A 27,404-nucleotide genomic window follows, 5' to 3' on the forward strand; every position below is an offset into this window, starting at 1 on the left:
ATGTCTGTCTGTACAGTATGTCTGTCTGTCTGTTTTTACCACCATATCTGTATGTATGCATGTCTGTCTGTACAGTATGTCTGTCTGTCTGTTTTTACCACCATATCTGTATGTATGCATGTCTGTCTGTACAGTATGTCTGTCTGTCTGTTTTTACCACCATATCTGTATGTATGCATGTCTGTCTGTACAGTATGTCTGTCTGTCTGTTTTTACCACCATATCTGTATGTATGCATGTCTGTCTGTACAGTATGTCTGTCTGTCTGTTTTTACCCCCATATCTGTATGTATGCATGTCTGTCTGTACAGTATGTCTGTCTCTTTATCTATTTTGGTCCCTTCTTCTCTCTCTTCATCTCTCAGTCTGTCTTTTTTAATATGCCTGTCCGTCTCTGATAAAACCTACGCCTGTGCACTTTCCGAGGCCTGACCTTTTAGAGAAGACGCCACATCTCCTTCACCGGGATGGCTGAAGGCCTGAGTACCACAGTACTGAGCCACATCTCCTTCACCGGGATGGCTGAAAGCCTGGGTACCACAGTGCTGAGCCACATCTCCTTCACTGGGATGGCTGAAGGCCTGAGTACCACAGTGCTGAGCCACATCTCCTTCACCGGGATGGCTGAAAGCCTGGGTACCACAGTGCTGAGCCACATCTCCTTCACCGGGATGGCTGAAAGCCTGGGTACCACAGTGCTGAGCCACATCTCCTTCAGTGGGATGGCTGAGTGGTGCTGAGAACTGTTTGCTGTCAGCTGTGAATAAAGGAAGAAGGCTCCTCCGACTGATAGGCCGGGGGCCACAGGGGCCCCTACAGTGATATATCTGTGTCAGTCTCAGCTCCAGTTAGTAGGTATAGAGGGTTTAAACAGCACACATTAACTGACTCTGTGAGGGGGCCCCTGGGTGCCCGACCGTAGTTTCATACGTTTTAGAGACACAGGCACACACACACACACACCACACACACATTAACGCACACACTCATATTAACGCACACACACACACAAACTCTTCTGAGTTTCTCTGTCTGTCTCTCATGTACGCCTCCCCATCTAGGCCCATAGTAGTTACAGTGTAATATGTGGATTTACTGGGCTCTGCTAGGATAGATCAATCTGGACTTAGTCAAACAAATGTCAGCCCACCGGAGTTTGTTATGCACTCTCCCTGTTGCTATAGCAACCAAGAAATCCTCCAAAAAGTCACCCGTTGCTGTGAGTTTTTCCTAGGGGTGCTGATGATCTTCTGTAACCGTTTAGGCAATAACATCCAGACAGCATACCTATATATACGTTGAGGGAACGTCAGCTTATCATCAGAACAATGATTCTATTGCCAATCATTAACACGGCATCCTTTGGTGACAGTTTCATGATGACGGAAGTAATGATGAGAAAAAACGAACGCCTTGTCACTTAAACGTGATTCGTACAGTATGTTCTAACGTCAGTCATCGTTCCTCTAAATCATGTGATCTAGCCTCCCTCTGTCTCCTCAGATCATTATTATACAGAGCAGATGGTTGGTCTGGGTGTGCACCAACATTTGTTCTGTGAAAGTTTCCAGGACATTCGTTTGGTTGCGGCAATTTTTCTCTAAACACAAAAACTGTCCAGTTGTGTTGATGATTTGTAGAAAACATTTGCCTGATGTTGCAAGAACGTTCCCAGAACATTGTTCTCACATTTTTGGCAGCAGTGTGTTCTAAATACATTACTGGTACATGTTGTTACATTACCTGGAAACCTAATGACAACGTTTGGGGAACGTTCTGTGGTGGTTGTTACAGATGTTGGGCACAACATTTTTGTGAATGTTAGAACATTTCAAGGAAATTTAATTGAAACTTTTTCTGAATGTTTTTGAGTGTTTTTGGGATGTTATTATCCTAATGTTAGATAATACCCTAACTTGAACTTAATGGGAATCTTAGCTAATTCTGGGAATACTTCCGGTTTGCTAGATTGACTGTGTGCTTCTTCTCCCACTGCTCTGTCTCCCAGTGTGTTGATAGGCTAGATTAGCCATATAGCTCCACAGGGTTTAACACACAGACCCTGTAGAGTTAGACAGGGCTTAACAAACAGAGCCTGTAGAGTTAGACAGGGCTTAACAAACAGAGCCTGTAGAGTTAGACAGGGCTTAACAAACAGAGCCTGTAGAGTTAGACAGGGTTTAACACACAGAGCCTGTAGAGTTAGACAGGGCTTAACAAACAGAGCCTGTAGAGTTAGACAGGGCTTAACAAACAGAGCTTGTAGAGTTAGACAGAGCTTAACACACAGAGCTTGTAGAGTTAGACAGAGCTTAACACACAGAGCTTGTAGAGTTAGACAGAGCTTAACACACAGAGCTTGTAGAGTTAGACAGAGCTTAACACACAGAGTTTGTTGAGTTAGACAGAGCTTAACACACAGAGCACATTGGATGGGTTCCAGCGTCCCACGTTTTTCTCTTGTATTCTTCTCTCGTTTTCTCTCGTATTCCCTTTCTCCGTTTCTCCCTGTCACTCACTCTCTCCTTGCTTCTCTCTCTCGTTCATGCGTGTGTGTATGTAGTTAGGGTTAGTCAGTAAAGGTCAGCACAGGTAAATGATGGGCTTGGCTATGATTTAAGGGGAAAATTCACTCAAAAATGATATTTTGGTATTTTTTTCATTAGTCCACTGTTGATACAGTCCCAAAATGTTTTGCATGTCACCAGTCAAGTTGTCAAGATACTGGACTGAATATAAAAGGCATCATCATGATGACGTGGCTGCTCAACAGTGGACCAATGAAATAAAATACAAAAAGATCCGTTTTTGATTTTCACTTTAACCATACAGCCATAATCAGTAGTGAGGTGTAACGTAACAACACAACACAGACTGGAGCTTGTAATTAGTCTGTCAATTAGAGATCAGTCTCTCAATAGCAAACTGATTACCAGGGCTTCCTTCCTCTGTGTGTCTGCTGTTCACTGATACTGTCATCTCACTGCTCACAAACATCCGCTGACAGTCACACAAACACACACGTATAAGCACACACACACACACACACACGCATAAGCAAGCAAGCATGCACACACACATGAATAAACACGCACACACACACGTAAGCAAGCAAGCATGCACACAGACGCACGCGCACACACAATCACAGCCCATCATTGCTGTTCGCCTGGAAAACATCCTGTTGACATGACTGAAAAAGAACATTCTAGATTTAGGGAAGAAACAGGGAAACAGAGAGGGAAAGCTTTTTGTCTGGACCATGCCTGTGATATCTAACTAACTCAGTAGTGATTCTATGAACATACATAACTGAGTTGTGTGACAGCAGGACTTGCAGTGTTACCTGAGAGCAGTGCAATTGTCACGCCCTGACCTTAGAGATCCTTATTATTCTCTATGTTTGGTTAGGTCAGGGTGAAAAGTCTATGTTTTCTATTTCTTTGTTTTTGGCCGAGTGTGGTTCCCAATCAGAGGCAGCTGTTTATCGTTGTCTCTGATTGGGGATCATATATAAGTTGTCATTTTCCTTTTGGGTTTTGTGGGGTCTTGTTTTCTGTTTAGTGTCTGTTACCTGACAGAACTGTGCGCTTTCGTTTTCGCCTTTTGTTATTTTGTTTGAGTGTTTTTTGATAATAAAAATCATGAACACTTTCCACGCTGCGCTTTGGTCCACTCCTTTCGACGAGAGCCGTTACAGCGATATGCAGTCTCTATCATGAAGACAATCGCTAATTCAATATTGATTACGCTGACTCACTATTAAATCAAATTGTATTTTTCACATGCGCCGAATACCTTACAGTGAAATGCTTACTTACGAGCCCTTAACCAACAATGCCGTTTTAAGAAAAATAAGTGTTATAGAAAGTATTTACTAAAATAAACTGAAGTAAACAATGCAAAAATAGATCCTAACTGAGTTACGTGACATCACAATCTATTTGAGGACACACCGATAATAACGACATGATCGATCTCTCTTGAATAATCCATGTTCTTCCACTGATCGCCCCCCTGATCTCTGTTTTACACTTGATTTCCCCTTTCAAAAAAATGTATCAACCTCTAAAAACATTCATTATAATCCAGATAATAATTCACATGTCCTGTTGCTGCAGGATTATTTTCCTGCTGTTGCAAACTGGCTCAAATGAAGATCCTACATCTATACTTTCGTTTGTGTTGTTGACAATAACTAAGTGCATCTACTGAAAGTTACCTTTTTCTGATGTCAGGATGTTATTCATGTAGTCTATTTGTCAGAATCACAGTAGCTCGTTGCTTAACCCTGCGCCAGTAAAACTTCAATAAAATAGGATTTACTGTTCTGTTTCTTCCCTCCTTCATTCCCTCCTTCCCTCCCTCTCTTTGTCTGTTCTGTTCCCTACCTCCCTCTCTTTGTCTGTTCTGTTTCTTCCCCTCCTTCATTCCCTCCCTCCCTCCCTCTCTTTGTCTGTTCTGTTTATTCTCCTGCGTGTGATGGTGTGTGATGGTGTGTGATGTGTTTTGGTTCTGCAGTGAAGACCACTAATCCTATTATTCCAGCCGGAGCTTCATTAGGACCTGAGGCAGATACACTGACTTTGAAACCAATGTCTCTCTCTCTCTCAGCTGTACTCACTGACATTATAACCCCTGACTGCACTGTGTGTGTGTGTGTGTGTGTGTGTGTGTGTGTGTGTGTGTGTGTGTGTGTGTGTGTGTGTGTGTGTGTGTGTGTGTGTGTGTGTGTGTGTGTGCGTTTGTGCGTGCGTACGTGCGTGCGTGCGTGCGTGTGGAGGATGGGGGGATACAGTATGGATTAGTGCATGTGTCTCATACAGTGATGGAGTCATTGAGCAATTTAACTAGTCTATGAACCAAGGATTTTCCTAACGGTATTATAATGCCTGTACTCAATTACACACATACCATTATATAGTCAGTACTCGATTACACACATACCATTATCTAGTCAGTACTCAATTACACACATACCATTATATAGTCAGTACTCAATTACACACATACCATTATCTAGTCAGTACTCGATTACACACATACCATTATATAGTCAGTACTCAATTACACACATACCATTATCTAGTCAGTACTCGATTACACACATACCATTATATAGTCAGTACTCGATTACACACATACCATTATCTAGTCAGTACTCAATTACACACATACCATTATATAGTCAGTACTCAATTACACACATACCATCATATAGTCAGTACTCAATTACACACATACCATTATATAGTCAGTACTCAATTACACACATACCATTATGTAGTCATTACGCAATTACACACATTCCATTATATAGTCATTACTCAATTACACACATACCATTATATAGTCAGTACTCAATTACACACATACCATTATGTAGTCATTACGCAATTATGCACATACCATTATATAGTCAGTACTCAATTACACACATACCATTATATAGTCAGTACTCAATTACACACATACCATTATGTAGTCATTACGCAATTACACACATTCCATTATATAGTCAGTACTCAATTACGCACATACCATTATATAGTCAGTACTCAATTACACACTTACCATTATATAGTCAGTACTCAATTACACACTTACCATTATATAGTCAGTACTCAATTACACACATACCATTATGTAGTCAGTACTCAATTACACACATACCATTATATAGTCAGTACTCAATTACGCACATACCATTATATAGTCAGTACTCAATTACACACATACCATTATATAGTCAGTACTCAATTACACACATACCATTATGTAGTCATTACGCAATTACACACATTCCATTATATAGTCAGTACTCAATTACACACATACCATTATATAGTCAGTACTCAATTACACACATACCATTATATAGTCAGTACTCAATTACACACATACCATTATGTAGTCATTACGCAATTACACACATTCCATTATATAGTCAGTACTCAATTACACACATACCATTATATAGTCAGTACTCAATTACGCACATACCATTATATAGTCAGTACTCAATTACACACTTACCATTATATAGTCAGTACTCAATTACACACATACCATTATGTAGTCAGTACTCAATTACACACATACCATTATATAGTCAGTACTCAATTACGCACATACCATTATATAGTCAGTACTCAATTACACACTTACCATTATATAGTCAGTACTCATTACGCACATACCATTATATAGTCAGTACTCAATTACGCACTCCAGCAGGTATATTTTACTGGTCATCCCCAAAGCCAACTCCTCTTTGGCCGCCTTTCCTTCCAGTTCTCTGCTGCTAATTACTGGAACGAATTACAAAAATCACTGAAGCTGGAGACTTATATCTCCCTCTCTAACTTTAAGCATCAGCTGTCAGAACAGCTTACTGTGCCTGTACACAGCCATTATATAGTCAGTACTCAATTACACACATACTATTTTATGGTCAGTACTCAATTCATTCTGCTTGATATGTCATCGGTATGCTCCTCCTTGTTCTTACTGTTTGATATCAATGTCATCAGAATTGTGTTGCAGGTTTGATCAAATCTAGACCACATGATAGTCATAGTTGTGTGAGGAAGGGGTGAAGGTAGTTCAGCCACCAGACAGTATTTTCCCAACAGTTTACTTGTATTCTTTATTTTTCTTATTCTCTTATACTATTTCTGTGAGGTCCCAAGTGACTTGGCAAATACTGTACTATTCAAGAGACATGTCAAACCTCTCTCTCTCTCTCTCTCTCTCTCTCTCTCTCTCTCTCTCTCTCTCTCTCTCTCTCTCTCTCTCTCTCTCTCTCTCTCTCTCTCTCTCTCTCTCTCTCTCTCTCTCCTCTCTCTCTCTCTCTCTCTCTCTCTCTCTCTCTCTCTCTCTCTCTCTCTCTCTCTCTCTCTCTCTCTCTCTCTCTCTCTCTCTCTCTCTCTCTCTCTCTCTCTCTCTCTCTCTCTCTCTCTCTCTCTCTCTCTCTCTCTCTCTCTCTCTCTCTCTCTCTCTCTCTCTCTCTCTCTCTCTCTCTCTCTCTCTCTCTCTCTCTCTCTCTCTCCCTCTCTCTCTCTCTCTCTCTCTCTCTCTCTCTCTCCCTCTCTCTCTCTCTCTCTCTCTCTCTCTCTCTCTCTCTCTCTCTCTCTCTCTCTCTCTCTCTCTCTCTCTCTCTCTCTCTCTCTCTCTCTCTCTCTCTCTCTCTCTCTCCCTCTCTCTCTCTCTCTCTCTCTCTCTCTCTCTCTCTCTCTCTCTCTCTCTCTCTCTCTCTCTCTCTCGCTCTCTCTCTCCCTCACTCTCTCTTTCCCTCAACCTCCTGCCCAAAATGTGTGATATATATAGATAGATATAGAGATAGATAGATAGAGGATTCTGAGATTCGTGTCCTAACCTGATCCTCTCTCTCTGTCTCTACAGGTCCTTGCAGATGCATGTGTGGCACCTACCGGATCACCTACCAAGCCGGTGTGTACACAGTGTGTGTGTGTATCCTAACCTTTATGCTAAACTGACCATAGATCAGTGTCTAAGGTCTAACTTCACCCTACCCCTTTTTGGTACAGACAGACATGGTCTGTCACTGCAGCCTCTCTGCCTGTCTTTGTCTGTCTGTCTGTCTGTCTGTCTGTCTGTCTGTCTGTCTGTCTGTCTGTCTGTCTGTCTGTTAGTACCTGTCTGTCTGTCTGTATGTTAGTACCTGTCTGTCTGTCTGTCTGTATGTTAGTACCTGTCTGTCTGTCTGTATGTTAGTACCTGTCTGCCTGTCTGTATGTTAGTACCTGTCTGCCTGTCTCTGTCTGTCTGTCTGTCTGTCTGTCTGTCTGTATGTATGTATGTATGTATGTTAGTACCTGTCTGACAGGAAAATATCCATTCCCACGTACTGTAATCATTCAAACTGCTGTATAAAGATGGGCAAGATATTGGGCCTTTTCAATTACTAAAGCTGTGTATGGCCTTTCTAACTTGACTGGTTAGGGGGTAATCTCTACACAGGGTCACATACAGAGTGGTTGGTTAGGGGGTAATCTCTACACAGGGTCACATACAGAGTGGTTGGTTAGGGGGTAATCTCTACACAGGGTCACATACAGAGTGGTTGGTTAGGGGGTAATCTCTACACAGGGTCACATACAGAGTGGTTGGTTAGGGGGTAATCTCTACACAGGGGCACATACAGAGTGGTTGGTTAGGGGGTAATCTCTACACAGGGTCACATACAGAGTGGTTGGTTAGGGGGTAATCTCTACACAGGGTCACATACAGAGTGGTTGGTTAGGGGGTAATCTCTACACAGGGTCACATACAGAGTGGTTGGTTAGGGGGTAATCTCTACACAGGGTCACATACAGAGTGGTTGGTTAGGGGGTAATCTCTACACAGGGTCACATACAGAGTGGTTGGTTAGGGGGTAATCTCTACACAGGGTCACATACAGAGTGGTTGGTTAGGGGGTAATATCTACACAGGGTCACATACAGAGTGGTTTGTTAGGGGGTCATCTCTACACAGGGTCACATACAGAGTGGTTGGTTAGGGGGTAATCTCTACACAGGGTCACATACAGAGTGGTTGGTTAGGGGGTAATCTCTACACAGGGTCACATACAGAGTGGTTGGTTAGGGGGTAATCTCTACACAGGGTCACATACAGAGTGGTTGGTTAGGGGGTAATCTCTACACAGGGTCACATACAGAGTGGTTGGTTAGGGGGTAATATCTACACAGGGTCACATACAGAGTGGTTTGTTAGGGGGTCATCTCTACACAGGGTCACATACAGAGTGGTTGGTTAGGGGGTAATCTCTACACAGGGTCACATACAGAGTGGTTGGTTAGGGGTTAATCTCTACACAGGGTCACATACAGAGTGGTTGGTTAGGGGGTAATCTCTACACAGGGTCACATACAGAGTGGTTGGTTAGGGGGTAATCTCTACACAGGGTCACATACAGAGTGGTTGGTTAGGGGGTAATCTCTACACAGGGTCACATACAGAGTGGTTGGTTAGGGGGTAACCTCTACACAGGGTCACATACAGAGTGGTTGGTTAGGGGGTAATCTCTACACAGGGTCACATACAGAGTGGTTGGTTAGGGGGTAATCTCTACACAGGGTCACATACAGAGTGGTTTCTCAGTATGTGTGTTATTCTTCTGACAGTCTATAGTAATGGAATACCCCCATCCGTCGGTTAAAGTGTGTGTGTTATGAACGTATGACGTGTGAAGGTACACCAAACAGAGTTGTGACCCCAGGTTCTCCTCACTCACGTCTATGTGACGTCCTGGGGTTGTTCTGAGAATAATCACTCACAGGGTCAGAAGTTCATGTTCAACTCTGAAGTTTTTTTTACCTATTTTAGGGGCTATGTCCGTATAGTCTTGAAATGTCTTGAATGGCTTCCTTCCCTCTGTTCTTCCTTCCTTCCCTCCCTCCTTTAGCCGTCCACTGATCCTCCTTGGGTGAGATGAGAGAAATAAAAAGCGGTGTAATGCTACTTTTTGTCCCCTAGAGGGTGCTCTAGTCCACAGCACCGTGTCTTGCGTCAGGGAGGCAAAAAATAGTCTGGTGCTTTGACTTCATGACAAACCGTTTCTGCATTAAGCCACTTTGAGTGCCATGGTGAGGGGGTCAATTCCATTTCACTGCAGGAAGTAAACTGAAATGTACAAATTCCAAATTCCATTTTGGTCTCCCAGAGAAGCGCTGGGAATTAGAACTGGCATTTCTGTTGACTTTCTGAATTGACTGACTTGAAAAGGAATTGACCCCAACCCCTGGTCACGACCGAATGTTCTACTAATCCAAACAGTCCACATCCACACATTTGTGCTGATTCCCTGTGGACTGTGTCTGTTTTGACTCCCATGGCTTTTAAAACAGTGCTACAGATGTTTATTTTGAGCCTTCTGCATTTTTTTCCTCCCATGCCTTTTTAGCATGGTAGCATGCTTTCCCTAAAGATAGTTCTGTAGCTATGAGAGTGGGACACCATAAGACATGATACAAATGTAAACACTCAATAAACCTGCTCATTTCAATGGTTTGGAGTGGGTTTTTATGTTTTCATCATCATGTCCTGATGCCCACTCCTATGAGGAGCATGTTAGACTGATGGAGAGTTAACTGCTATCAATCTCCCTGTTTCAATATTGACTTATACACACTGTTTACTGATGCATCTACACACACTGTTTACTGATGCATCTACACACACACTGTTTACTGATGCATCTACACACACACTGTTTACTGATGCATCTACACACACACTGTTTACTGATGCTTCTACACACACACGCGCGCACACACACACACACGCTGTTTACTGATGCTTCTACACACACACTGTTTACTGATGCATCTACACACACACTGTTTACTGATGCTTATATACACACACACTGTTTACTGATGCATCTACACACACGCGCGCGCGCGCACACACACAAACACACACACACACACACACACACACACACACACACACACACACACACACACACACACACACACACACACACACACACACACACTAACAAATTATGTATGTGTTAGCAGTGAGTGTGTGTGTGTGCGTGCATGTGTGCATGCATGCATGTGTGCATGTCTGTGTGTGTGTGTCTGTGTGTGCGTGCCTATGCGAGTGAGTATGTGTGTGTGTGTGTGTGTGTGTGTGTGTGTGTGTGTGTGTGTGTGTGTGTGTGTGTGTGTGTGTGTGTGTGTGAGAGTGAGCAGGCCCAAGGCCCTCATGTTCTCCTCTCAGGGTTAATGGAATGGCGGTGTGTCTCAGGTGGATCATTAACAGCGTTCAGGGAGGACAGTGTTCTATAAAAGAACCTTCACAGCTGCTTTTCTTCTCTCCCTTCCTCTCTTTCTATCTCTCTCCCTTCCTCTCTTTCTATCTCTCTCCCTTCCTCTCTTTCTATCTCTCTCCCTTCCTCTCTTTCTATCTCTCTCCCTTCCTCTCTTTCTATCTCTCTCCCTTCCTCTCTTTCTATCTCTCTCCCTTCCTCTCTTTCTATCTCTCTCCCTTCCTCTCTTTCTATCTCTCTCCATTCCTCTCTTTCTATCTCTCTCCCTTCCTCTCTTTCTATCTCTCTCCCTTCCTCTCTTTCTATCTCTCTCCCTTCCTCTCTTTCTATCTCTCTCCCTTCCTCTCTTTCTATCTCTCTCCCTTCCTCTCTTTCTATCTCGCTCCCTTCCTCTCTTTCTATCTCTCTCCCTTCCTCTCTTTCTCTCTCTCTCCCTTCCTCTCTTTCTATCTCTCTCCCTTCCTCTCTTTCTATCTCTCTCCCTTCCTCTCTTTCTATCTCTCTCCCTTCCTCTCTTTCTCTCTCTCTCCCTTCCTCTCTTTCTATCTCTCTCCCTTCCTCTCTTTCTATCTCTCTCCCTTCCTCTCTTTCTATCTCTCTCCCTTCCTCTCTTTCTATCTCTCTCCATTCCTCTCTTTCGATCTCTCTCCCTTCCTCTCTTTCTATCTCTCTCCCTTCCTCTCTTTCTCTCTCTCTCCCTTCCTCTCTTTCTCTCTCTCTCCCTTCCTCTCTTTCTATCTCTCTCCCTTCCTCTCTTTCTATCTCTCTCCCTTCCTCTCTTTCTATCTCTCTCCCTTCCTCTCTTTCTATCTCTCTCCCTTCCGCTCTTTCTATCTCTCTCCCTTCCTCTCTTTCTATCTCTCTCCCTTCCTCTCTTTCTATCTCTCTCCCTTCCTCTCTTTCTATCTCTCTCCCTTCCTCTCTTTCTATCTCTCTCCCATCCTCTCTTTCTATCTCTCTCCCTTCCTCTCTTTCTATCTCTCTCCCTTCCTCTCTTTCTATCTCTCTCCCTTCCTCTCTTTCTATCTCTCTCCCTTCCTCTCTTTCTATCTCTCTCCCTTCCTCTCTTTCTATCTCTCTCCCTTCCTCTCTTTCTATCTCTCTCCCTTCCTCTCTTTCTATCTCTCTCCCTTCCTCTCTTTCTATCTCTCTCCCTTCCTCTCTTTCTATCTCTCTCCCTTCCTCTCTTTCTATCTCTCTCCCTTCCTCTCTTTCTATCTCTCTCCCTTCCTCTCTTTCTATCTCTCTCCCTTCCTCTCTTTCTATCTCTCTCCCTTCCTCTCTTTCTATCTCTCTCCCTTCCTCTCTTTCTATCTCTCTCCCTTCCTCTCTTTCTATCTCTCTCCCTTCCTCTCTTTCTATCTCTCTCCCTTCCTCTCTTTCTCTTGCTCTTTTTCCCTGTCTCTGTTCTACCATTCGATGTGACAGAGGTCAGTTGCTTCACTTAATTCACGGGTGAGTAGCACAACCAGGTCTGGACCTCGTCTCTCTTGACAAAGTGATTGAATCAGATGAACCTGCATGGAGAGATAAAGGAGAAACAAAGAATGGTATATACTCACCTGATCTCCATCTCTCTCTCACTTCAGCCGGCCACTCCTCAGCTGCCGTTGAAGCATGTAGAAACTCCGGTAAGCCTCTCTCTTTTCATACTTCTGTGATGTTGATGATTGGTATTTGCAACAGTTATCACCCATCAGGAGGCATGTTACAGAAGCTCTGGCTTGTCTGGGCAGTGTGATTTACTGTAGTGTCAGAGGTGTCCTAATTGACCACGTGGGATCAACTCCATAAAGCTCGTGGACAGCTGTGATGTTGTCAGACTATTTTCACGGAGGTTGACGTAAGGACACTATTAAAACACCCCCTGGAAGCAGAGAACATGGAAAGCACTGCAGTGTCTCCCACCTCAGTGGCTTACTCTGTTTCAGTGGACGTTGTTGAGCCATACTGTACTCTACTGTATGTACCCAGTAGACATGAGTCTGTGAATGCAGACGTCATCCAGACCTGGACTAACTGACTGACTGACTGACTGACTGATCAATCTGTGGATGGATGGACCCTGTGTTATTTAGGATGACTGATCAATCTGTGGATGGATGGACCCTGTGTTATTTAGGATGACTGATCAATCTGTGGATGGATGGACCCTGTGTTATTTAGGATGACTGACCAATCTGTGGATGGATGGACCCTGTGTTATTTAGGATGACTGATCAATCTGTGGATGGATGGACCCTGTGTTATTTAGGATGACTGATCAATCTGTGGATGAAATGGACCCTGTGTTATTTAGGATGACTGATCAATCTGTGGATGGATGGACCCTGTGTTATTTAGGATGACTGATCAATCTGTGGATGAAATGGACCCTGTGTTATTTAGGATGCAGTTGACTTAAATGCACTTGTAGCATCTTTACACACAAACTGTACACATACATTTGTTTAGGGGCGAATGGGGTAAGTTGAGCCATTTTTGAATTTTCAGCATCACTCCGTCAAGAGAAATATAGGATTCTTTCTAACAAAGATATCTACATATATTTCAGGATGTTGTGAATCCCTGGGAATAATCAGAATTCATGTAAACGTTACAGTTTTGAAAACATGTGTTGTCTCTTGGCACAACCTACCCCGGGTTTGGGGTAAGTTGAGCTGTGGGACTGCTTACAAATGTCTGTACTGAATGAAATATTACCACAACCATTTTAAAACCATGTCTATCTTTATTTTCCAAACACAATCACAATCACTTTGTCTTTTAATAATCTTAAGGATATTTTAACACAGGCTTAACACTGAACAAAAACGTTCTACTTTTTATTAAACAATATTAACATAGGCCAGGCCCTGTTGTTACAGTACCTCATCCCAGCGATAATGTCTTTGCGTTATGCCTGGGAAGAAAACACTTCAATTTGCTCGACTTGCCATTGGCTCAACCATTAGCTCAACTTACCGCGAGGCAAACATTTTGACTATATTAGCCCACACAGCTACGAGGATGCACTTTCATGCTAGGATCAGGACCTCATATTGAAGCTTATAGAGACCCCAACTGATGTATATCTTCAAAATATCTACTTTGCTTTAAATACAAATATCATTAAACCTTTAACACAATAAATGAATTTGACTTGGTGAAAATCATTTTTGGGGACTTGACTTGCTTACCACTTTTTTCATGTGGTTTCTTCTTACACAGACTCCATGAAATGATGACATGCATTCCTAAATATTTGGTCAAATTATACATGTTGTTTATGGTTTCCTAGAAACAAGGGTGGCTCAACTTACCGCTTTGGCTCAACTTACCCCACTCTCCCCTACTGTACACACAGTACATACTTTATACCCATGTATGGTAGGTGGAGGGAAGCTACACAGCTTGAGGTTTTTTAGAATCACAAATCCAACAGGCAAAGAGACAGAGAGAGGAGGAGGGGGAGAGATAAAATAAGAGAAGAGGGAGTGAGAGAGTTTGAGTCTGTGTGTGAGAGAGCGTGAGAGAGAGGGGGGGGGGGGGGGCAGAGAGTAGGTTGGATGTTCTGGTTTATAAGGGTTAGACAATGAGACAGAAAGCTGGTGACAGTGGACTAAAAACAGGAGAGCGTGTGACATGGTGTCCCTGAAATGCATGCAGCTTCATCCCAGAATGTCAGAGGAGGAGGAGGAGGAGGGGGAGGGACTTTAATGTTCCTATTATAGAATTACAGAGACAGCAGTACTAACGCTTCAGAGAAAGGAAGTGATGGTGGAATATTTATTTGGTTAGCCAATAGGAGATGTCCTATCCGTGGTTGTTGTGAGTGAGAGCATCCCATTGTGCCTGTAATTGAGTCAGTGTGGTGCGGCCAGGTCAGGCCAAATGCACCCTGTTTAGATTTAAGTCACACTTACTGTAGCTCCAGACGCAGTCTCTGGGATGGCTCTGACGTGATTGGTGAGGAGAGGAGAGGAGTAGGGGGAGGAGAGCTGAGGAGAGGAGAGGAGTAGATGAGAGGAGAGGAGTAGATGAGAGGAGAGCTGAGGAGAGGAGAGGAGAGGAGTGGGAGAGAAGAGAGTAGAGGAGTAGATATGAGGAGAGCTGAGGAGAGGAGAGGAGAGGAGGAGAGGAGTGGGAGAGAAGAGAGTAGAGGAGAAGATGAGAGGAGAGCTGAGGAGAGGAGTGGAGGAGAGGAGAGGAGGAGAGGAGAGCTGAGGAGATGAGTGGAGGAGAGGAGAGGAGTGGAGGAGAGGAGAGGAGAGGAGAAGATGAGAGGAGAGGAGTGGAGGAGAGGAGAGGAGCTGAGGAGATGAGTGGAGGAGAGGAGAGGAGTGGAGGAGAGGAGAGGAGAGGAGAAGATGAGAGGAGAGCTGAGCTGAGCTGAGGAGAGGAGAGGAGGAGAGGAGAGGAGTGGAGGAGAGGAGAGGAGAGCTGAGGAGATGAGTGGAGGAGAGGAGAGGAGTGGAGGAGAGGAGAGGAGAGGAGAGGAGAGGAGAGGAGAGGAGAGGAGAAAGTAGAGAAGATGAGAGGAGAGCTGAGGAGAGAAGTGGAGAGGACAGGAGAGGAGAGGAGAGGAGAGCTGAGGAGAGCTGAGGAGAGCTGAGGAGAGCTGAGGAGAGCTGAGAAGAAGATGAGAGGAGTTGAAGAAAAGATAGGAGGGCTGAGGAGAGGAGAGGAGAAGAAGAGTGGAGTTGAAGAGAAGAGAGAAGAGGAGAAAGGAGAGGGAAATTAAAAGGAGAGGGCAACCTTTTTATCACCAGCCTACATCTCTGAGCTGGTCATAGGATCTCGTCAGATGTGTATTTACCTAACACACCTATTACAGGGTTTCCCAAACTCGGTCCTGGGGCCCCCTCTGTGTGCACATTTTGTTTTTTGCTCTGGCACTATACAGTTGATTCAAATCATCAAAGCTTGATGATGAGTTGGTTATTTGAATCAGTTGTGTAGTGCTGGTGGAGATGATGACACACATTTACCTAACACACATTAACCTAACACACATTTACCTAACACACATTAACCTAACACACATTAACCTAACACACATTAACCTAACACACATTAACCTAACACACATTAACCCAACACACATTAACCTAACACACATTCACCTAATACACATTAACCTAACACACATTAACCTAACACACATTAACCTAACACACATTCACCTAACACACATTCACATAACACACATTAACCTAACACACATTAACCCAACACACATTAACCTAACACACATTCACCTAATACACATTAACCTAACACACATTAACCTAACACACATTAACCTAACACACATTAACCTAACACACATTCACCTAACACACATTCACATAACACACATTAACCTAATACAAATTTACCCAACACACATTCACATAACACACATTAACCTAATACACATTAACTTAACACAAATGTACCTAAAACAAATGTACCTAACACACATTAACCTAACACAAATGTACCTAACACAAATGTACCTAACACACATTTACCCTACACACATCAACCTAACACACATTCACCTAACACACATTCACATAACACACATCAACCTAACACACATTCACCTAACACACATCCACCTAACACACATTCACCTAACACACATTCACCTAACACACATTCACCTAACACACATTCACCTAACACACATTCACCTAACACACATTCACCTAACACACATTCACCTAACACACATTTACCTAACACACATCCACCTAACACACATCCACCTAACACACATCCACCTAACACACATCCACCTAACACACATCCACCTAACACACATCCACCTAACACACATCCACCTAACACACATCCACATAACACAGTGGTTCCTCCTCCTCCTCACTGGTTGTGACACTAAGAAGCACACTTTAGAGAGAGAAAATCATCTGGTTTCAGTGGTCTCCTGTATTCCTCAGCTCTTCCCCTCTCTCTGACCTCAGTCAGCACTGGAGGAAAGTAGTTCTGCTCTCAACTCTGAATCCCTGGTATATAAGAGCATCAGTGTTATAGGGAGCAGTCAGGGTTACACATATATACGATAGAGGGAAACACCAGCTCTCTCTGGAATTACTCTGGAAATGTGTAATTGGTAGCTAAGGGTCAACGGATGGGTTTCGGGAAGAGTGTTAGCCAACAAACGACCTCTCGTAGTCCCACTGTTCCAAGGCATTCACACTAGCACAATGTGGTGGTGTCACTTTACAATAAGTACATTTAATTAACTTGGAGACGTAGTAGTATTTAGAGGGGGACCACACGCACACACAGAGAGAGAGAGAGAGAGAGAGAGAGAGAGAGAGAGAGAGAGAGAGAGAGGGAGAGAGAGAGGGAGGGAGAGAGGAGAGAGAGAGAGAGAGGGAGAGAGAGAGGGAGGGAGAGAGGAGAGAGAGGGAGAGAGGGAGAAGAAATAATGAGGCATAATAAGAAAGAGGGAAGGGAGAAACCAAAAGTGGGCGGGAGAGGAGAAAGAATAAGCACAAAAAGGGGAAAGACAAACGAGAGGCACGGAGGAGAAGAATAGAGAGCGAGAGCGTTAAAGACTGAGCTGGAACCTGTTTTGGGGGGAGCTGAGACTTTTTGAGGAGAGAGTCCCATCATGACAAAGGAATAAACAACAAAGAACAAACTGGACATATACAACAAGATCTGCGTTGTCTCTTGGAAGGAAACGAATATGGATATTAGACTCCAGGTGTTTCTCTGTGATTGACAACCAAGGCGTTTGGTCATTGAAGCCTTCCCCAGGGCGATAGGGCGAACACAGAAAGGATAGAGCGAGAGGGACCCTGGTCCAGACCAGACCAGTCCAGCCATGACCTCAGGTGGCGCCCTCCGCAGGTGCCTCGCCTCCTTCCGCAATTCCTGGAGGCGGAGTGCTGAGTACCTATTTAAGGTAGGCCACGCCCACACTCTGGAAGTGTACCTGGTGGGATGACGGTCAAATCTGGCTTTTTAGTGAATGTTTCCCTGCTGTCAAACACACTACTTTGTATTTGGGTGTATTTAGGGGATCTAGGGTGCCTTGAGGAATGGCATTTGAAGTTGTACATTTTGGGTGAAATTCCCCTTTAATAATGAGTTTGTCCATACGTTGTTGCATTACCCACTGGGCACAGACGTCAGCTCAATGTCTAGTTTTGATTTATATTTGGTTGAGTTGTCAACTATTGTGAATTCAATGTGAAATCATGTCATTGGTTTTAGGTTAAACGTTGTTTTCCACGTTTTGGGGGGTTGAAATGACATGAAAACAACATTGATTAAAAAAAAAAATCCCAGTGGGAACATACCAATGTAATCATAAACAGCAAGACCTTAATGTTTTTCCTTCAGTCAACACAGTTAAACGTCTACTATCTAAGCTTCTTTAGTGGTTGTGGTCTTTCATTGAATGTCTTCCTCCTGTCTCTCTGTGTTTCTCTTGTTGGTAGTTTGTTGGTCCTGCTGGGTAGAGTATCTTTACAGCTGGTTTTGATAACTGTGATGAGTATTACTGAGGTGGGAATGCAGGACACACACACACGCACGCACGCACGCACACACACACACACACACACACACACACACACACACACACACACACACGCACACACGCACAGCTTTCTGAGTTATAGCTGATGAAAAAAGAGAGCATGTGTGTGTGTGTGTGGACGGTTGGACACAGATTGTATGAGAGGCTTGGTGGTTGTGTTGTGTGTACGCGTTTAGTTCTGCGTGTGTATACAGGCGTGTGTGTGTGTGTGTGTGTGTGTGTGTGTGTGTGTGTGTGTGTGTGTGTGTGTGTGTGTGTGTGTGTGTGTGTGTGTGTGTGTGTGTGTCCATGCCATGTGTGTGATGCAAGAGACCTTGTTCTTACGCAATTGTCACTCTTGTCCCCTGTGAACAGACATATTGTTACAGTTTTGGAGCAACAGTGTCCTTGGTTCCAGCAGGCAGCATCTGTTTCTAGTCACATCACTATGAATAATGGGTTTTCCTTTTGCCTGACGAGGATTAGTTTCATCACAGAGAAATGAATGGAACAATGGCAACACAGAGCTCTGTACTGTGTACATAACTTTCTGTTCTGTTCAGGTCCTCTGTGTCCTCCTTCACATAGTGCTGTGTATTTCTCCAGCCAGATGGGGAAGGCAGTGCTTGCCTTGTGGTAAAAAGGATGTTGAATCACTAAAGGTAGCCCTACTGATGTCCCAGTATAGGTAGACGTCTCCCTGTCCTCATCTCCCTGTCTTCGTGACCATGGACAGACAGATGGCAGGATGTAGTCAATGTAACTCTTACAGAAGGGTCAAACACAGACAGATAGACAGCTATGTACTGTACAGGCTAACTTTAAATGTTTGGGTATTTTCACATTTCAAACATACAGTACTTTGCTAGCGTATCAAACTGACCGTTTCAACCTGCAGCCTGTGCCAGGAGTGTGCTGGTTGGCTGCTTGGTTGCAGGACACGCCAAGTATGTGATGTCAGTTAGATTACTGTAACAGGAAACAACCAATTATCAGTAATTAGATGTTTCCTAATGTTGCTGGATTACATTACTTATGAAGGAAAGGAGACGAGGAGATGAGGGGATGAGCAAAGAAAGCTGTTTAAGACTGTTGCCACATGCCACTAACCAACCAACCCATCACCACCCCGTCACCAGGGTCATAGACAGGCTAATACCCCAGTAATACTATGTGATGCTGTCCGACAGCATCTATTTTAGAACACAGCACTTTGTGTCTGAACACTGTGATCTATTGTCTACTGCTAATCACCCTCGTTGTTGAAATGAATCCTCGATATTCTCCACTGCTTTTCTCTCTATAGTTAGACTGAGGATGGGGACACTGGGTACAAGTAAGTCCCCAGGGATATCATGTTATTTCAACGCAATGGACGCATCTCATCATGGCTAAATTCCATCCAGTTGTGTTTGGATTTGATATAGTAGAAGACCAGATGCAGTGTGCTTTAATGTGGAATTTACAATGCAGTTGTGTATTACACTCACTCGCACACTTACGTCAAACACAAACAATGCCAAGTTGATCAAGGAGACTGAGTGTGTGCTCTATCTTCTCTGTGTTCTCTGTAGGGAACCCCAAGGTCCTGTAAGAGTGAGCAGACTAGACGAAGGCCATCACGGTAAGAGAGACCACTGTCTTTCCCTCACTATCCAGGCTGTCACTATTCCTCATCTACTGCAGTATACGGCCACGTTTACACCTGTTTCTCTGACCTCACGTTTCGGTTCATTGATGCCCATAGCGCTCAACACACACTGAAATCCATGGACACAGGCCTATCAAAACCCCATCAGGATGTATTCTATCCTGTTGTCAGATCACTGTGACAACCATGCCTGTTTCTCCAGCTACGTTTCCCATCTAACAGCCAGCTGGGAGTCGGGATTTGGGGAGCTGATCAGAATGATTGCGCAATACCCGCTTGGATCATTCCAGAACACTTTCTTCTGAACTGAAAAACTAGGACTGAAGATGTTTATGAAAACATGTGTGATATCATATGACGCCACGTCCAATTACCATAGACATAAATCACATCGGTTTGTCAGTACTGAAGACTCATACATCAAAGATATGCTAGATAATAGATACCACACACAAGAGCCACCAAGGAAGAGCTTCATAGCCTAGTGCTGATGTACAAACCCTGTAAGATATCAGGGGCCATATTCATACAGAGTAGCAGCGGTGATCTAGGATCAGTTTGACCTTTTAGATCATAAGGAGCAAGGTTATATGGACAGGGAGAAGCTGATCCTAGATCAGCACTCAGTACTGGAGAAGGACTATGTGGTGGCCCTGGTGTACATCAACTCTCTAACTATCTATCCCCTCCTCCCTTCTCCTCTCCCCTCATCTCCTCACTCTTCTCATCTCCTCCTCTCTCCTCTCTCCTCTCTCCTCTCATCTCCTCCTCTCTCCTCTCTCCTCTCTCCTCTCTCCTCTCCCCAGGAGTATCAGTCTGCTGCAGGCCATGGATGAGAACTATGAGGTGGACCTGGTGTACATCACCGAGAGGATCATCTCTGTCTCCTTCCCCAGCGGAGCGGAGGAGCGCAGCTACACCTCCAACATCAAGGAGGTGGCCTCCATGCTGGCCTCCAAACACGGGGAACACTATCTGGTGAGACCCCCTGTCCTGCCACTGCTCTACCTCACTACCGGGCCTGTCTGTTGGTGTGGTGGCTTTTCATGCACCCTGTCACGTCCTGTTGCTGATGTACAACTGTTTCCTGAAATCGTTCTCATGCTTATTGGTGTGGATTTTGTGATTTCAGCTCCTCAACCTAAGCGAGCGGAGGAATGACATCACCAAGCTTAACCACAAGGTATACACACACAAATACACACGCACGAACGCACGCACGCACGCACGCACGCACACACACACACACACACACACACACACACACACACACACACACACACACACACACACACACACACACACACACACACACACACACACACACACACACACACACACACACAACTCTCCTAAATGCAATGGTAGTGGTGGAAGTCTTGATATGTGATAGTGGTCTGTGTGGCCCCCTGTAGGTGCTGGAGTTTGGCTGGCCAGACCATTATGCTCCTGCCCTGGATAAGATCTGCAGCATGTGCAAGGCCATGGACACCTGGCTCAACGCTGACCAACACAATGTAGTGGTGCTTCACAACAAGGTAGGTGGTCGGACACATCACTCCAGGGAAGGAAGGAAGGATACATAGTCAGGGTATTGGAACAGGGTCCCGTGGTCTTACAGATCTCTGATCACTCCAGGGAAGGGAGGAAGGAAGGATACATAGTCAGGGTATTGGAACAGGGTCCCGTGGTCTTACATATCTCTGATCACTCCAGGGAAGGGAGGAAGGAAGGATACATAGTCAGGGTATTGGAACAGGGTCCCGTAGTCTTACAGATCTCTGATCACTCCAGGGAAGGGAGGAAGGAAGGAAGGATACATAGTCAGGGTATTGGAACAGGGTCCCGTGGTCTTACAGATATCTGATCACTCCAGGGAAGGGAGGAAGGAAGGGTACATAGTCAGGGTATTGGAACAGGGTCCCGTGGTCTTACAGATCTCTGATCACTCCAGGGAAGGGAGGAAGGAAGGATACATAGTCAGGGTATTGGAATAGGGTCCCGTGGTCTTACAGATCTCTGATCACTCCAGGGAAGGGAGGAAGGAAGGATACATAGTCAGGGTATTGGAACAGGGTCCCATGGTCTTACAGATCTCTGATCACTCCAGGGAAGGGAGGAAGGAAGGATACATAGTCAGGGTATTGGAACAGGGTCCCGTGGTCTTACAGATCTCTGATCACTCCATGGAAGGGAGGAAGGAAGGGTTTCTTCCCGGGAGTGTTACAGTATGCCGTGGTCCACTGTGTTAAGGACAGTAGAGGGTGCTCTCTGTTTGAAGAGTGTGAAAGGAGACAGACAGGCCCCAGGGAGAAAGTCCCCTATGAATACTCTACTCTGTATGTCCTCCATCCTCATTGGTAAGGAGGTAAAACACCAAACTGTCTCCCTGTACCTCATTGGACAAAGTGGGATAATCAAGCTGTCTTGTAGTTGGAAGACAAGTCCTCCACATTCTAGTATTGCTGGTAAAACATTTAAATGGTTCTTAACTGCAGACTGTTAGACTGAAGCCATATATCACAAAGAAATCCAGTGAACATGAGAGTCATTTGATTCTAATAGAGGCTGTTGCTGCTGCTGCCTGTGTTTTGGCAGCACATCCTCCTCCCCCAACCTCTCAGGCCCAATGATTCATCATACAACTTGTCAGGAATGATCCAATGTCAACAACAGTAACTCCCCAAAAAACGACTTTAAAAACTTCATCTAAGTCTCTATCAATCAGTGTTAAAGACTTTGAGTCAATGTAGCTGAATAGTGAGTAGTAACTTGATAAGTCTGTGGGGGAACATTTTATTCAATATGTACAACAAGTGGTAGCAAACAGAGCATCCCCATGGTTACCAACACTTAATTTTTCCTCCTCGTCCTGAAATTGAAGCTTTTGGTCAAGATGGAAGAACTGCTTCCATTCAGAAACGCCTAATTTGACTAAATGCTATTTGTTATCGCCCCAGTCAGAAATGTTCCACTTGCTGTTTCAGAGTTGAGGTCAAAGGTTTCTCCGGTAGTGTTGCATATCTATCTTCAGTTGAATTTGACCACAAACAATGTCATTGTGATAAATGGAACCAGGCAGTTTGATCAAATTCAATCTGTGACAGTTTGGCTTGAAAATAGCCTGGTCACTCAAATCTAACTCACTGTACAGCATTTACATGACTACACTGCAGGTACAAACATTATTCAGCCTTCAAGTGTGTAACTAAAAATAGCCTTGTATTCTTTCTCAAAACGTATATCTCCCTCTCTCCCCTCTCTCCCCCCTATCCACCCCCTCTCCCCCCTCTCTCCCCCTACCCCTCTCTCTCCCTCTCCCCCCCTCTCTCCCTCTCCCCTCTCCCTCCCTCTCTCTCCCTCTCCCCTCTCTCTCACTCTCCCCCTCTCCCTCCCTCTATCTCCCTCTCTCTCCCCCTACCCCTCTCTCTTTCTGCAGGGGAACCGTGGGAGGACAGGAGTGGTGGTGGCTGCCTACATGCATTACAGCAACATATCAGCCAGGTACCAGAGACTTCTGACTGCAGACAAACTGACCTCATGTACCCTGTTTGTTATTAGTCAACAGATCAGCCAGGTACCAGAGACTTCTGACTGCAGACAAACTGACCTCATGTACCCTGTTTGTTATTAGTCAACATATCAGCCAGGTACCAGAGACTTCTGACTGCAGACAAACTGACCTCATGTACCTTGTTTGTTATTAGTCAACATATCAGCCAGGTACCAGAGACTTCTGACTGCAGACAAACTGACCTCATGTACCCTGTTTGTTATTAGTCAACATGGAACAATGTATTCATTCAATATCACCACCCTGCTTGAAGTTCCGTACATCCTTAAAGTTCCCAGATATTTCCAGATGAATACAAACAGGCATTTGTCCATTCTATACGTTTTCTTTGAGTTTTCAATTGGAATTGAAGGCAGTCAATTCAGGAAGTAAACTGTCAGTTTAAAGACAAAAACTTGCGGTGATGTCAGGACAAGCACGTAGATCTGTAACAGATAGATAGGCCAAAGGGAATCGGGATCGGGCCTCAAATTAAACACTGATGTGGTTGTTATGCCAAAACATTCTGCTCAGGCTCTGGTGTATTTTTGGTCAATAAAGAGGAACATTTACAGTACATATGTCATACCCTGTAAAGACTCCAGATGTTTCAGGGTGGGGGATGGGACTTACAATCTTACACTTTCACTAAGGAATAAGAAAGGTCAAAATTATTGAATTATTATGTGGATTATAATTCATGGACATTTTTGAACTTCAGAATACTTTTTAATCTCAAATACACTTCAGGAAAGTTTTCCTGCAACAGGGTGATCAAATTAAGATCCTACATCTGTACATTGATCAGATAATAATACTGGGATACTGTAGCATTGTGGGGATGGCAAAAGATGAAAAGCTGTAGATTAAGGACACTTCTTAAGGGACACGGTCGATTAATGATGTTTTTTAAGGGAGAAGACACTTTTCAGGGTCATTTCAGGGCAAACTTATTGTATAGTATATGGTATGTGTTCAGTGAAGAAGAGCCGATCATGACCTTTGTCTCTCCTGTGGTCTTCAGTGCTGACCAGGCACTGGACAGGTTCGCCATGAGGCGCTTCTACGAAGACAAAGCACTTCCTGTGGGTCAACCGTCGCAGAGAAGGTCAGTTACCACTTACTACCTCACTTCTTGTTTTTGCACTCTACAACTTCCTATAGGCTGGATGAGTTTGATCCCTTGGTGAGAGCAACTGGCTGGATTCCATTCTTACAACGTGTATACTTCATTCTGTTCATTGAAGAAGTCAACAAGGGTAAAGGGATGGGCGTGACTTCTCAGAGTGGAATCCAGTCAATGGATGACCTGGTGTAACTCTCACTGTTTCAAAGGCTATCCTCCTCTCCTCAGTCGCTCAGGTGGCTTTGTTAGGGAACTCTTAGTGGCGCTTAGAACTGATTTAGGGTCAGATCCAGTCCTAGCCATAGGTCATTACTGAGTAAATACAAACTGATCCGGGATCCATAGTTTGTGGCAGATAAGGGAACCCCAGGTGTATCCAGCAGGCAACAGCAGCAGTAGCAGCACTAGGCCTCTGACCAGCTGCTGTTTCCTTACTCAGATATAATTATCCCCCAGCCAGTTCCCCGCAGTCTGAACTTATTATGGTCTGGCATGTGTGACATTAACATTAGGAGGGGGGGTGGATCTCAGCACTGCTATGCTGCCGTAGAAACGCATCACTATCAAATCATCATCAACATTCTTGTGAGGAAAGTCCACTCTAGATTAGAATCTAGGTTAGATCCTTGAGTGGAATGTTCTGAGCCAAAATGGCGGATGGTTGTCCAGACTTGATCTCTGTGGCAGCCCAACATTATATATATATATATCTCTGTACAGTAGTAACTGTAATATGTCAGAATCTGTGTGGCCGTGTTTTCCGGCGTGACCCCGCTGTTACACAGGGAGCTCCTTACACAACCCAGCTGGTCTGTGATTGCTTCCTGCTCCGACCTAATTTCATTTGGGAGACCGAACCATCTGGCGGCTGCCAGCGGAGCGCGGGGGGAGCAAAGGGGTGGTGGGGAGATGGGCCGACCTCTGGAACAGAAGTCACACTCTGCATGATCATCATTAGTATCATTAACAGGCTGCCTGGCAGGCAGAGCTCACCAACACAACACAACATTCCCCTGCCTGACAGGCAGAGCTCACCAACACAACACAACATTCCCCTGCCTGACAGGCAGAGCTCACCAACACAACACAACATTCCCCTGCCTGACAGGCAGAGCTCACCAACACAACACAACATTCCCCTGCCTGGCAGGCAGAGCTCACCAACACAACACATCATTCCCCTGCCTGGCAGGCAGAGCTCACCAACACAACACAACATTCCCCTGCCTGGCAGGCAGAGCTCACCAACACAACACAACATGCCCCTGCCTGACAGGCAGAGCTCACCAACACAACACAACATGCCCCTGCCTGGCAGGCAGAGCTCACCAACACAACACATCATTCCCCTGCCTGGCAGGCAGAGCTCACCAACACAACACAACATTCCCCTGCCTGGCAGACAGAGCTCACCAACACAACACAACATTCCCCTGCCTGGCAGGCAGAGCTCACCAACACAACACAACATGCCCCTGCCTGACAGGCAGAGCTCACCAACACAACACAACATTCCCCTGCCTGACAGGCAGAGCTCACCAACACAACACAACATTCCCCTGCCTGACAGGCAGAGCTCACCAACACAACACAACATTCCCCTGCCTGGCAGACAGAGCTCACCAACACAACACAACATTCCCCTGCCTGGCAGGCAGAGCTCACCAACACAACACAACATTCCCCTGCCTGGCAGGCAGAGCTCACCAACACAACACAACATTCCCCTGCCTGGCAGGCAGAGCTCACCAACACAACACAACATTCCCCTGCCTGGCAGGCAGAGCTCACCAACACAACACAACATTCCCCTGCCTGACAGGCAGAGCTCACCAACACAACACAACATTCCCCTGCCTGACAGGCAGAGCTCACCAACACAACACAACATTCCCCTGCCTGGCAGGCAGAGCTCACCAACACAACACAACATTCCCCTGCCTGGCAGGCAGAGCTCACCAACACAACACATCATTCCCCTTCCTGACAGGCAGAGCTCACCAACACAACACAACATTCCCCTGCCTGGCAGGCAGAGCTCACCAACACAACACAACATTCCCCTGCCTGGCAGGCAGAGCTCACCAACACAACACAACATGCCCCTGCCTGGCAGACAGAGCTCACCAACACAACACAACATTCCCCTGCCTGGCAGGCAGAGCTCACCAACACAACACAACATTCCCCTGCCTGGCAGGCAGAGCTCACCAACACAACACAACATTCCCCTGCCTGGCAGGCAGAGCTCACCAACACAACACAACATTCCCCTGCCTGACAGGCAGAGCTCACCAACACAACACAACATTCCCCTGCCTGACAGGCAGAGCTCACCAACACAACACAACATTCCCCTGCCTGGCAGGCAGAGCTCACCAACACAACACAACATTCCCCTGCCTGACAGGCAGAGCTCACCAACACAACACAACATTCCCCTGCCTGGCAGGCAGAGCTCACCAACACAACACAACATTCCCCTGCCTGACAGGCAGAGCTCACCAACACAACACAACATTCCCCTGCCTGGCAGGCAGAGCTCACCAACACAACACAACATTCCCCTGCCTGGCAGGCAGAGCTCACCAACACAACACATCATTCCCCTGCCTGGCAGGCAGAGCTCACCAACACAACACAACATTCCCCTGCCTGGCAGGCAGAGCTCACCAACGCAACACAACATTCCCCTGCCTGGCAGGCAGAGCTCACCAACACAACACAACATTCCCCTGCCTGGCAGGC

At 45.2% G+C, this 27,404-nt stretch overlaps 1 protein-coding gene across 10 annotated transcripts in view; it reads left to right on the forward strand.

Annotated features, from left to right (window-relative positions):
* The window catches only part of LOC139373016 (tensin-1-like), a 164,039-nt gene that overhangs the window by 78,693 nt on the left and 57,942 nt on the right, over nt 1-27,404 (forward strand). For 7 of the 10 annotated variants that reach the window (XM_071112980.1, XM_071112981.1, XM_071112982.1 and 4 more), the window contains exons 4-13: nt 7,405-7,452; nt 9,431-9,451; nt 12,233-12,259; nt 12,394-12,435; nt 19,901-19,950; nt 20,784-20,955; nt 21,110-21,160; nt 21,393-21,515; nt 23,417-23,481; nt 24,555-24,638. In XM_071112980.1, the coding sequence (XP_070969081.1) occupies nt 7,405-7,452; nt 9,431-9,451; nt 12,233-12,259; nt 12,394-12,435; nt 19,901-19,950; nt 20,784-20,955; nt 21,110-21,160; nt 21,393-21,515; nt 23,417-23,481; nt 24,555-24,638 (683 nt within the window). Of the gene's footprint in view, nt 1-7,404; nt 7,453-9,430; nt 9,452-12,232; nt 12,260-12,393; nt 12,436-17,527; nt 17,709-19,900; nt 19,951-20,783; nt 20,956-21,109; nt 21,161-21,392; nt 21,516-23,416; nt 23,482-24,554; nt 24,639-27,404 lie in introns of those variants that run through there. The other 3 variants (XM_071112986.1, XM_071112987.1, XM_071112985.1) reach the window with 2 other exon arrangements.

The sequence above is a fragment of the Oncorhynchus clarkii genome, chromosome 18, assembly GCF_045791955.1.
Source record: "Oncorhynchus clarkii lewisi isolate Uvic-CL-2024 chromosome 18, UVic_Ocla_1.0, whole genome shotgun sequence".
NCBI classification, from domain to species: domain Eukaryota; kingdom Metazoa; phylum Chordata; class Actinopteri; order Salmoniformes; family Salmonidae; genus Oncorhynchus; species Oncorhynchus clarkii.